Source organism: Carcharodon carcharias, chromosome 6 (genome assembly GCF_017639515.1).
Source record: "Carcharodon carcharias isolate sCarCar2 chromosome 6, sCarCar2.pri, whole genome shotgun sequence".
Classification (NCBI taxonomy): Eukaryota; Metazoa; Chordata; class Chondrichthyes; order Lamniformes; family Lamnidae; genus Carcharodon; species Carcharodon carcharias.
In genome coordinates, this window is record NC_054472.1 from 1556640 (window position 1) to 1569971 (window position 13332).

Genomic DNA, 13332 nt, shown 5'->3' on the forward strand with positions numbered 1-13332 from the left:
TGCCAGGCCATGAGGTTACAGATTGTGGTTGAGTACAATTCTGCTGCCGATGGCCCATAGTGCCTCATGGATACCCAGCTTTGAGTTGCTTGGTTGGTTCGAAATCTATCCCATTTAGCGCGGTGGTAGTGCCACACAACACAATGCAGGGTATCCTCAATGTGAAGATGGGACTTCATCTCTACAATGGTTGTGCAATGGTCACTCCTACCGATACTGTCATGGACAGATGCTTCTGCGGCAGGCAGGCAGGTCGGTGAGGATGAGGTCAAGTATGTTTTTCCCTCTTGTTGGTTCCCTCACCACCTGCTGCAGACCCAGGTTAGCAGCTATGTCCTTTAGGACTCGGCCAGCTTGGTCAGTAGTGGTGCCACTAAGCCACTCTTGGTGATGGACATTGAAGTCCCCCCACCCAGAGTACATTCTGTACCCCTGCCACCCTCAGTACTTCCTCCAAATGGTGTTCAACCTGGAGGAGCACTGATTCATCAGCTGAGGGAAGAGGAAGGGGCGGGGGGGAGGGTATGCGGTCCATGGTATCAGCAGGAGGTTTCCTTGACCATGTTTGAACTGATGCCATAAGACTTGATGGGGTTTGGAGTCGATGTTGAGAACTGCCAGGGCAACTCCCTCCTGACTGTACACCTCTGCTGCTGATGGTGTTGGTGACTGGGCTATTATCTGTAAGGTATGATTCTGAGTGTGACTGTTGTTCTCCCAATTTTGACACAAAACCCCAGATGCTACTAAGGGGGCCTTTACAGGGTTGACAGGGCTGGGCTTGCCATTGTTGTTTCTCGTGCCTAGGTCAATGCTGGCTGGTCCGTCTCGTTTCATTCCTCTTCGACTTTCCTGTAGCGGTTTGGTACAATTGAGTGACTTGCTCGATCATTTCAGGGGGCATTTAAGAGTCAAGCATTTTCCTGTGGGTCTGGAGTCACATGTAGGCCAGACCAGGTAAGGACAACAGATTTCCTTCCCTAAAGGGCATTAGTGAACCAAATGGGTTTTTACAACAATCGACAATGGTTTCAAGGTCATCATTACTGAGACTAGCTTTTAATTCCAGGTTTATTAATCAAATTTAAAATTACCACTGACATTACCACGATGCCACCACCTCTTTTACTGCCTTCTCTACTCACTTCACCAAATTTAATGACATATGTATCTGCACACCAAACTCTCTGTTCCTTTTACTAAATTTAAATATATATGAAAACTAAAGAGTGACCAGAATAGAAACATTACAAATGAAAATGCTTCAACAAACAACAAGAACAAACTTTTACCCTGAGCTTTGTCTCATTTATGATCACAGTGAAAACTGATTTAAGCAAGGCTGAAAATTTCTGCCAACTCAGAATCCCTGTTAATTACGAATTTCTCCATGAAATGTGCAGCAACCAAAGGACCAAAAATAACTCGACTCTGTCCATTTCCAAAGGCTGCAAATAATTGGATCTACTTGCCTCGTAATGTTTAATCTCCAGGTCATTCATGAACTCATCGGAATCCGGCAAGCTCTTATAGTAAGCCATGTTCTGCTGCATCATCGCATCGTCAGGGTGTTTCTGAAGGAAGGTATGAGCTGCTGATATAGCTTTCGGAATGTTCTGGACCTAAATGCAAAAGAGCAGAAACTTAAATGGAATAGAATACAATCACTGGGTATAAATGACCACAATTACACATGAGAAAACAACACATTCAGATTCATCAAACAGGTTTTCCACACAAATACAAAATACAAAAAGCAAAATACTGCAGATGCTGCAAATCTGAAGCAAAAACAGAAAATGCTGGAAATGCATAACAGGTCTGACAGCCTCTGTGGAGAGAAACAGAGTTAATGTCTCAGCTCATGAAAACCCTTTCTTTGTTAAGTATGTTGACCACGTTAACTTGGGACATACAAAACTTTCCAAATTGGATTCTTGAGTAGTAAGCACCAGATTGTTTGTTCCCACCCTAAATCTAATACTTGTCAGCTAAACTACTGAGTAAAAACCCTTTGGGACATAATGTGGCCCCATAGCGATGAAACTATCACCTGAGGATAGGAAGCAACCCAATGGGCCGAATAGCCTTCCTTTTTTGCAAACATCTTGTGTGATCTTCTCAATGATTGTTTTCATATTTTGCCTAATTACCTTTGGAGGGTTAGAAGGAAACCCTTGCAGAACATCCCCCTCAGGAGATTAATAAGGTAGATTATACAAAGTCTGTTAGGGGAATGGGTTCAAAGAGATCAATGACCTTTCACACTAACATGATCTGAATGCTCTATTTTTATTCTGGATTTTTACATTATTAAAAAAACATGCCAATTCTTGTTTGGTTCTACCGGCTCCTGTATTTCCACCAAGTGATCAGAGTGTGAGTGTGTGAGTGTGTGAGTGTGTGAGTGTGTGAGTGTGTGAGTGTGTGAGTGTGTGAGTGTGTGAGTGTGTGAGTGTGTGAGTGTGTGAGTGTGTGAGTGTGTGAGTGTGTGAGTGTGTGAGTGTGTGAGTGTGTGTGAGTGTGTGAGTGTGTGTGAGTGTGTGTGAGTGTGTGTGAGTGTGTGTGTGTGAGTGAGTGTGTGTGTGTGAGTGTGTGTGTGTGAGTGTGTGTGTGTGAGTGTGTGTGTGTGAGTGTGTGTGTGTGAGTGTGTGTGTGTGAGAGAGAACATGGAGTGAGAGCTTGGCAGGCTGTTTGGCAGTGGTAACCATCACAGATAAACCTGATTCAATCTGACACTGCACACATTCCAGCGCAGAAAGCAGGATTGAAAGCAGGAGTCACTGAGCACGGTACTGAGTCTGCCTTGAACCAGCTACACCTTACTTCAGCTCAAGTTTTACAACGGAAAATTACAGAGGAGTAATTTAAGATTCAGCTAAAGCAGATGGAAGACCAAAGATAAATGGGTCGTAAACTTGTCTGAAATGCATGATTAAAATAGCCTTAGAATAATTGCTAAAATTGACATTGTGTAGAGCACTTGCTAAGCGCTAACGTACAAACTGGATGGCTGCAACAGTTTCTGTAATGTGATCTGCCTCATACTTATTAAAAGTCTAGTTACTCCTCTGCATAATAATGTTGGATTTCCGCCTGTAAACTACACTGGAGTTGGAAAACAGCAACGATGGCCTGTCAAAAACACCCACTGAAATAAGATGGCTGCATAACTTTGGAGTCTGAAGAGCGAGCAATTTGCAGTGGGGATGGGGGTGGGGGGAATACTGTAGTTCAATGTTTATAATACAAGTCCGTCAACTCAGAGCTTGAGAGTTCAAATCCCACCACCACAAAAATAGGGTATTAACTCCATAAATCTGTTAACCCATAGTGGGGAGAAAAGATGCTGGATTATAACTAAAAACTCAACTGGTTCACAAGCATTCTTCAGGTAAGGCACCATCCTGCCTCGATCCCAGTCTCCTTATATTGTGTGGCTAACTCTTAATGCACTTTAAGATCCCCAGAGATAGACAATAAATCCAAATATATAAACATTCAGAAAAGGAATGGTTTTAATGCCAAACTCCACAATAACCTTATAACTTTAACAGCATTCCTGACTGAATATCACATAGCTTCCCCTATTAGTCATGATCTAGCTCACCCTTGCTCTCATTTGACAACACAGAGAAACTGGTGGGGGCAGTCCAGGACAAGGGGCAACTTCCAAATGACAGCCAGAGCATTCAGGGGTGATGTCAGGAAGCACTTCTTCACACAAAGGGGAGGTGGAAATCTGGAACACTCACCCTCTGTTGGTCCTGGGGGATCCATTGCAAATTTCAAGAATGGGATCGATGGATCTTTGCTGAGTAATGGTATCGAGGAGTTACAGAGCTAAGGCAGGTAAATAGATCAGCCATGATCTAGTTAAATGGCGGAGCAGGCTAGAATGGCCGAATGGCCTCATTCTGTTCCTGTCATAAACACGACTGAAATAGAACAGAAATTCTTACCAGACATCCACAGTCACACAAATCTCCCACCTCTTCAACTTTACCATTAGTCATGGCAAAAAAACACTAAATCAAGAATTAAAATTATAGCACTGTCATAATCACTCTTTTCCTTTGTTCCATTCTAAATATATAAAACTCCTCATAATAAAGCACATCTCAGAAAACATAACAAGTTGTGGCGATTGGAGAAAAATAGTGAACTAGAATGAGGTGAATCCATGAAAGGATTTAAACCTGAGGGCATGAACCTATAAGTTAATCGTTGGGCACAGGAGCCAGTCCCAGCTCAGACAGGCTGACACTGATAGATGTGTGAGGTTGTGTTGGAATACAACATACACTAGTTGTGTGGACACATTTACGCCAGATTGTGATATGGTTTAATCACATACAATTAAAGTTTTTGGTTTCTCTTTACTGATAGTTTGTAGATTTGTACTGTCTGGCGCTAGAAATACTGAAGTGGTTAAAAATTGTTCATTCCTCCGATGCTTTAGGGTTTGAGTTATCCGAGTATTCACTCAAACTGACATCATGGCTGAGGCATTTGCTGAAGCTACAGGATTCCTGGTTTGTGTATTTTCATGGTCACATTGGCAAAGATAATTAGAAAATAAGAAATGGAAGAATGAAGACAAGGTGAAAACAAGTCAGTGTGCGTTGTATTGTAGGAAATACATCCCGCCTGGTGGTCTAGATCAATAAGACATTTGCCACGTCACAATCAGTTAGCAACAGCTGAGAATCAAGACTATAAAGACCTCAGGCTTTTCTGACTAAGTTGGATAGAAATTAGTCTTTAAAGTAAAAGTGAGGTCTTTAAGTTTGTGTTTAGGTCTCTAGTTTTTTTCTTTGCTTTTCTTAAAAAATAGCTTAAGTTTAAGATCGACACTGGTGTGTAAAAAAATTACAATAAAGTGTAAAATGCGGAGGATTCTTCAAGTGTAAAGAGCAGGGGTACTAGAGTAATTAACTAAGTAATTGAATAAAATACGAGAGCAATGGCAGGATGGGTGATGTGTTCCTGCTACAACATGTGAGAGGTGCTGGATACCAAGGTGATCCAGGGTAAGCACCTGCAGTAAGCGTTTGCAACACGAGGAACTTCAGATCTGAGTTGAGGAGCTGGTGTCCGAGCTGCAGACATTGAGCCACTTCAGGGAGGGGGAGCGTTACCTGGACAGTTTGCTCCAGGAGGTGGGTACACCCCTCAGATTAGGTCATTTAAATTTGGTCTGTGATCAGGGACAGGACGATGTGATGGTGAGGCAGGTTTGGGGACCCAGGGGGTAGCGTTCAAGGCTCCTCAGCCTCTGCAAATGTCCAACAGTTACAAACTTCTTACAAGCTGTGTGGACGAGAGCAGGGACTGCAGGGAGGATGAGTGAACTGACCACGGCACCGTGGTACAAGGAGCCATTCAAGTTGGGGGAGGAAATGGGAACTTAGTAGTGGTAAGCGATAGTATAATTAGGAGGATAGATGCTGTTCTCTGCTGCTGTGAGCGTGAGTCCCGAAGTCTGTGTTGCCTGCCCGGTGCCAGGGTTAAGGACATCTCCTCAGGGCTGGAGAGGAACTTGGAGTGGGAGGGGAGGGATACAGTTGTCGTCATCCATGTTGGTACCAACAATGACATTGATAGGACTAGAAAGGAGGTTCTACTGAAAGAATTTGAACAGTTAGTAGCTAAATTAAAAAGCAAAACCTCCAAGCTAATAATCTTGGGATTATAGGAAGGATGTGATTGCACTGGAGGGGATGCAGAGGAGATTCACCAGCATGTAGCCTGGGATGAAACATTTAAGTTATGAAGAGAGGTTGGACAGACTTGTGTTGTTTTTGTTGGAGCAGAGAAGATTGAGGGGCGACCTGTGTGATCTGGAGAGGGGATACGTAGGCTAACAAGGCAAAAGGATATGGCAAAAACAGAATTACCTGGAAAAACTCAGCAGGTCTGGTAGCATCGGCGGAGAAGAATAAAGTTGACGTTTCGAATCCTCATGACCCTTCTCCTAATTTTACTCAGTTCTGTCGAAGGGTCATGAGGACTCGAAACGTCAACTCTTTTCTTCTCCGCCGATGCTGCCAGACCTGCTGAGTTTTTCCAGGTAATTCTGTTTTTGTTTTGGATTTCCAGCATCTGCAGTTTTTTGTTTTTAAAAGGATATGGCAGCCTTGCAGGGCAGCTATTTAAGGTATTGATACCCAGAGTGTGACAGGAAGGGACAGAGTGTACAAACATTAAAAAACAGCAGCAAATAGGGTCAAAGGGGGGAAAAAATGGTAAAAAGGCAAAATTAATGGCTCTTTATTAAAATGCAGTTAGTATTCGGAACAAAATAAACAAATTAACGGCATAAATAGAGATTAATGGGTGTGATCTTATCGCCATTACGGAGACGTGGTTACAAGGAGATCAAAGCCGGGAACTAAATATTCAGGGGTATGTGACTTTTCGAAAGGACAGGCAGGAAGGAAAGGGTGGTGGGGTAGCTTTGTTAGTACAAGATGGAATAAATAAAATAGCACGAAATGATCCTGAATCGGAAGATGTTGGATCCATATGGGCGGAGGTAAGAAATAACAAGGGAAAGACGACACTGGTGGGAGTAGTCTATATAGCCTCCACCACCTTCTGAGGCAGAGAGCTGCAAAGCCTCACAACCCTCAGAAAAAGTTTCTCCTCACCTCTGTCCTAAAAGGGCAACCCCTAATTTTAAAACAGTGGCCCCTAGTTCTGGACTCACTCACAAGGGAAAACATCCTTTCAACATCCACCTTGTCAAGGCCGTTCAGGATTTTGTATACTTCAATCAAATCACACCGCACTCTTCTAAACTCCAGTGGAATCAAGCCCAGTTTGTCCAATCTTTCCTCATAAGACAACCAACTCGTTCCAGGTATTAACCTAGTAAACCTCTTTTGAACCGCCTCCAATGCATTTACATCCTTCCTTAAATAAGGAGACCAAAACTGTACACAGTATTCAAGATGTGGTCTCACCAATGCCCCCTGTATAACTGAAGCATAATATCCTTACTTTATGTTCAATCCCTATCGTAATAAAGGATAGGTCACCATTAGCCTTCTTATTACTTGCTGTACCTGCATGCTAATTTGTGACTCATGTACTAGAACACCTAGATCCCTCTGGCCTCAGAATTATGCAGCCGTTCTCCATTTGCTTTCTGCTTTTTTGTTCTTCCTGCCAAAGTGAACAACTTCACAATTTCCCCACATTAAACTCCATTTGCCAGATCTTTGCCCACTCACTCAATCTATCTATATCTATCTGCAACCTCATGTCCTCTGCACAACATACTTTCCTAACTATCTTTGTGTCAGCTGCAAATTTAGCTACCATGTCTTCACTCCCCTCATCTAAGTCATTGATGCAAATTGTAAAAGGTTTAGGCCCCAGTACAGATCCCTGTGAGACTCCACTCATCACATCCTGCCAACCAGAAAATGACCCATTTATGCATATTCTCTGCTTTCTGCCAGCCAGCCAATTTTCTATCCATGCTAATATGTTACCCCCTACACCATGAGTTTTTATTTTCCGTAGTAACCTCTGATGTGGCACCTTATCAAATGCCTTCTGGAAATCCAAGTACAGAATGTCTACAGGCTCCCATTTATCTATTGCATATGCTACTCCTTCAAAAAACTCCAATAAATTGGTTAAAAATGATTTTCCTTTCACAAAACCATGCTGACTCTTCCCTATTGCCTTGAGCTCTTCTAAGTGCTGAGCTGTAGCCTCCTTAATGATCAATTCTAATAACGTCTCCATGTCAAGCTAACTGGCCTATAGTTTCCTGTCTCCCTCCCTTCTTGAATAGAGGGGTTATATTTGCTACTTTCCAATCTGATGGAACCTTTCCAGAATCTAACAAATTTTGGAAAATTAACACCAGTGCATCAACTACCTCATTAGCACCTTTTTTAAGACCCTAGGATGTAGTCCAACGGGACCTGGAGACTTGCTGGCCCGCAGCTCCACCATCAATTTGTTCAGTACTGTTTCCCTAGGGGGTTTCAGTTTTATCAAGTTCCTTTCTCCCATTCACCTCCTGATTTACAACTATTACTGGAATGTTTTTTGTCTCTTTATAGTGAACACAGAAGCAAAATATTTGTTTATTTCTTCAGCCATTTCCTTATTATCTACTATTAACTCCCCACTGTCACTCTCCAGAGGACCAACACTCACTTTACTTACTCTTTTCCTTTTTAAATACCTGTAGAAGCACTTGCTATCCGTTTTTACATTTCTAGTTAGCTTCCTCCCATCCTCTAATTTCTTTCTCCTGATTAACCTTTTACTCATTCTCTGCTGTTCTTTATATTCTGTCCAATCATCTGTCCTGCCACTCATCTTTGCAGAGTTGTATGCTTTTTCCTTATGTTTGATGCTTTCCTTAACATCTTTAGTTAACCACGGATGGTGGGTCCTTCCCTTAGGATCAGTACATTAATCACAGGTGACTTTAATCTTCATGTAGATTGGAAAAATCAAATTGGCGGAGGTAGTCACGAGCAAGAATTCATTAGAGCGTAGTGGGACAGTTTCCTATAACAATATGTTATGGATCCAACCAGGGATCAGGCTATTTTGGATCTGGTAATGTGTAATGAGGCAGCTTTAATAAATGATCTCAGTAAAAGATCCCATAGGAAACAGTGACCATAACATGGTAGAATTTGGCATTCAGTCTGAGTGAGAGAAACTTGGGGCAGAAACAACTGTGCTAAACTTAAATAAGGGTAATTACAAACGAATGAAGGCAGAGTTGGCTGGAGTGGACTGGGAAAGGAGTTTAGCAGAAAAGACAGTTGATGAACAATGGCAAGTGTTTAAGAAAATAGTTCACAACTCACAACAAATATATATCCCAGTGAGAAAGAAGGATTCCAGGAAGGAGATAAACCAACCATGGTTAACCAAGGAAGTTAAGGATAGTATCAAATTGAAAGAAAAAACATACAATGTGGCAAAGATTCGTGGTAAACCAGAGGATTGGAAAAGTTTTAAAAGTCAACAAAAGGTGACCAAAAAAATAATAAAGAGGGAGAAAATAAACTTTGAGGGTAAACTAACAAGTAATATAAAAACAGACAGTAAGAGCTGTTTTAAGTATATAAAAACGAAGAGAGAGGCCAAGTGAACATAAGCCCCTTAGAGAATGATGCTGGGGAAATAATAATGGGGAACCAGGAAATGGTAGAGGAGTTGAATAAATACTTTGCATCAGTCTTCACAGTAGAAGACACTAACAGCATTCCTAAAATACCAAAATAACAAGGGGCAAACGAGGGGGAGGAAACAAATACAATAACTATCACTGGAGAAAAAGTACTAGGGAAACTAATGGGGCAGATGGAATATAAATGTGGGAAAATGTGAGGTTATGCGCGTTGGCAGGAAAAATAGAAGAGCTGAATATTCAAATGCAGAAAGACTGCAGAAAGCTACAACACAGAGGGATTTGGGAATCCTGTTGCATGAATCCCAAAAAGTTAACGTACAAATTCAGCAGGTAATAGGTAAGGCAAATGGAATGTTGGCCTTTATTTCAAAGGGAATGGAGTATAAAAATAGAGAAAAACTATAACTATGCTTAAGACTATACAAGGTACTATATAGACAACAACTAGAACACTGTGAACAGTTTTGGTCCCCTTATCTAAGGAAAGATATACTGGCATTGGAGGCAGTCCAGAGAAGGTTCATTAGGTTGATCCTGGGTATGGAGGGATTTTATATGAGAAGAGGTTGAGTAGGTTGGGCCTGTACTCACTGGAGTTTAGAAGAATGAGAGGCGACCTTATTGAAACATATAAGATTCTTAGGGGGCTTGACAGGGTAGATGCTGAGAGGTTGTTTCTCCTTGTGGGAGAGTCTAGGACCAGAGGGTATAATCTCAGAGTAAGGGGTCACCCATTTAAAACAGAGATGAGGAGGAATTTCTTCTCTCAGAGGGTAGTGAATCTGTGGAATTCTTTACCACAGAGGGCTGTAGAGGCTGGGCTGTTAAGTATATTCAAGGCTGAGATAGACAGATTTTTAATCAGGAAGGGAATGGAGGGTTATGGGGAAAAGGCAGGAAAGTGAAGTTGAGGATTATCAGATCAGTCATAATCTCATTGAATGGCGGAGCAGACTCGATAGGCCAAATGTACCACTTCTGCTTGTACGCCTTATGGAAAGGAACAGGCACAAGGTTCTATTTCTTTCTGGGGAAAGGCGGCACAAGGTTGAATTATTTTATTTCTGTGTGCGTTTACTGCTTAAATATATTGTGTGTATCTTGCCCTAGTCACCAGTGGCGGGGTAGCGCAGCGGTTAGCGCTGCTGCCTCACAGCTCCAGGGACCCGCGTTTGATCCTGACCTTGGGTGTCTGTCTGTGTGGGTCTTCACCGGGTGCACCGGTTTCCTCCCACCGCCCAAAGATGTGCCGGTTGGGTGGACTGGCTACAGTAAATTGTTTCCCAGTGACTGTGTGTGTAAGTGTGTGCCCTGCGACGGACTGGCACCCATCCTGGGTGTACCCACCTAGCGCCCATTGTCTGTCAGGACAACCCTGAATTGGATGAAGCGGTTCTGGAAAAGTGAGAGTCCTGGTCACATACAATAAACAGAGACTTTAATGTGGTGTCAGGAATTATTACAGATACAACACTCTGCGTTAACCAATCTATGCACACTGTGGCAGTGAAACCAGAACCTTGGAGAATCCAATTGTCTGACCAATGAAGCCATTGGGTCATTGTTGGAGCACTGGAGAAAAGTACAGACGTAAACTCAAAATGTGGTTTTGCTAAATGATTAAATGCAGATTAAAAGAAAGGCATACATTTATACATATTTTTCTTTCAAGGGAATGTAGGCAATGCTGGAAAAGCCAGCATTTGTTGCCCATCCTAACTGCCCTTGAAATGAACATATTCAGGGACAGTTAAGGGTCAAGCATATTGCTGTGCGACTGGAGTCACATGTCGGCCAGACTGGGTAAGGATGGCAGATTTCCTTCCCTAAAGAACATTAGTGAACCAGATGGAGCTTTACGATAATTGATGATAGTTCCATGGTCACCATTACTGTGATGAGCTTTACATTCCAGGTTTATTAATTGAATTTAAGTACTACCATCTGCCATGGTGGGGTTTAAACCCCTGTCCCCAGAGCATTTGCCGGGGCCTCTGGATTACTAGACCAGTGACATTACCACCATGCCACACTCTCTCTCCATATAGTGCCTTCCATGACCTCAGGATGTCCCTATACACTGTACAGCTAATTAAATACTTTTGAAATGTAATCACTGTTGTAATGTAGGAAACACAGCAGCCAGTGGCTGGCTAAGCCAGCACAGACATCTTTGACTTAGCTGATAGGGGGGGTCACCACTTACTGTAATAAACATTTGGGGAGATGGCTGGAACATGAGCTGTACTCTAGGGAGAACATTGTCACCAAAGAAGCTTCAGACACCATAGAAAGCCTGACTGTCATGGCCGAACTGGATACCAAACTCACAGTAAGGAGCTTAGGAAATTTATTGACTTGCTTGCCATGTACAAAGCTCCAGATTCTGATGCTATAACCAATTGAACTTATCAGGCAGAGGAAACCAGCATTCCTGCAGCATCTGCATGAACCTCTTTGCCTCTGCTGGTGGGGGGGGGGGGGGGGGGGGGGGGGGGGGCAGGGCCCAGGATATGCGTGATGCAAAGGTTGTGACCCTGTACAAGAACATGGGTGACCGCAGCGACTGCTGTCAAAATCCCAGAACACCCTCCCTAACAGCACGGTGGGTGTGCCTACCCCACATGGACTGCAGTGGCTCAAGAAGGCAGCAGCTCACCACCACCTTCTCAAGGGCGATTAGGGATGGGCAATAAATGCTGGCCTGGCCACAGCAAAGCCTACGTGCTATGAATGAATGAAAAAAATTATATCCACCCAGGATTGCAGAGTGGCCACAGAACTTCGGCGGGGGTGGGGGGGAGAGATAGAGAGAGAGAGAGAGAGAGAGAGGTGGGGGGGGGGGGGAGATCTACAATGGACATCAGCTTCTCAGTATGGCAGCTGTTAAAGAGAAATGTCTGGACAAAGGAGACCAGACACTGGGAAGGTTCATGAGAATTAGGAGTGGGCCATTCAGCCCCTCGAGCCTGCCCCGCCACTCAATAAGATTGTGGCTGATCCCATTGCCGTCTTCACCCCATTTTCCGGTCAAAATCCCACAAGGGGTGGGGAGGAGGGGGAGGAGGAGGAGGAGGAGGGGGTGAGGAGGAGGAGGAGGGGGGAGGGGGGGCGGCGCCTGTTCATGACCGAGGGTCAAATCTGGCCTCATCTTACAGGTGGTCCTCACCTTAAAGTAAGCAAACTGCAGGTAGCGGTAGACCTCCCGCTTCTCGAAGTCCTCCAGAGTTTCCCTGCTGGCCTGGGACTGGCGGAAAGCGGGCAAGCCCTGTTTGCAGCGGCGGAGACACTGGGCTCTCTTCATGACGCCGCCGAAGAGCTGCAGCTCGGGGAAGCCGCTGAAACGCGCCGCCTGGGCGGGCGGCACCGAGCTGCAGTTGAGGTTACAGAAAGCTTCACTGTCCCGGAGCAGGCGGTGCAGGCGGAGGCTCATCTCCAGGTAGTCCACACTCTCCCGCCAGTTCTCCGCCGTGTACTGGTCCAGCGCATGCCGGTACGCCGACTCCAGCGGCATCAGCTCATCCCGGGGGAAACTGCGGAAACTGTACCTCTCATACTGCGCCCGCCCGGCCCAACAGTACAGCAGCAGCAGCAGCAGCGCGGAAATTACAGCGCATCTCCCCATTTCCCCCGCTCCCGTCACCTTAACGCCACTTGGCGATTTTCCAGCAGCCGCGGCGCTGGGTGCGTCGCTGCCTGTCCCGGCAGCCTCACCGATGATTGGCACCGAAAACAACCAATCCTAGCGGGGCGTTCACCCTCACCACCGCCCCCGCCCCCGCCCCCGCCCCCCCCGGGCGCACTTTCCTTCCTATTGAATATATTAGGTCCAATGGCGGAGCGGGAATTCGGGGCGGCTCCGCCCCGCCACGTCACGTCACTCACGCTAGGCCGCTCCCGTCCATAAGCCCCGACCCCTATGTGTCCCGCCCCGTGTTCCTCTTACGTCCCTTACCCCGCCCCAGACCCCCTAGCCCCGCCTCCAGGCCTTTAGCCCCGGCCCCAGGTCCCTAGCCCCGCCTCCAGGCCCCTGGCCCCGCCTCCAGCCTCCCTAGTCCCGCCCCGTACCCCGCCTCCAGATCCCTAGGCCCCGCCTCCAGCCCCCTAGCCCCGCCCCGTACCCCGCCTCCAGCCTCCCTAGCCCCGCCTCCAGA

The 13332-nt window shown here is 45.1% G+C and overlaps 1 protein-coding gene across 1 annotated transcript in view; it reads right to left on the bottom strand.

Moving 5' to 3' along the window:
- LOC121279247 (cartilage associated protein) overlaps positions 1-12895 on the bottom strand; it is a 68907-nt gene extending 56012 nt beyond the window's left edge. Inside the window, exons 1-2 of the mRNA XM_041190316.1 lie at positions 12348-12895; positions 1473-1622 (exon numbers count right to left, since the gene is read on the bottom strand). Of these exons, the coding sequence (XP_041046250.1) occupies positions 1473-1622; positions 12348-12803 (606 nt within the window). The 5' untranslated portion in view covers positions 12804-12895. The remainder of the gene's footprint in view (positions 1-1472; positions 1623-12347) is intronic.
- Positions 12896-13332: the final 437 nt, after the last annotated feature.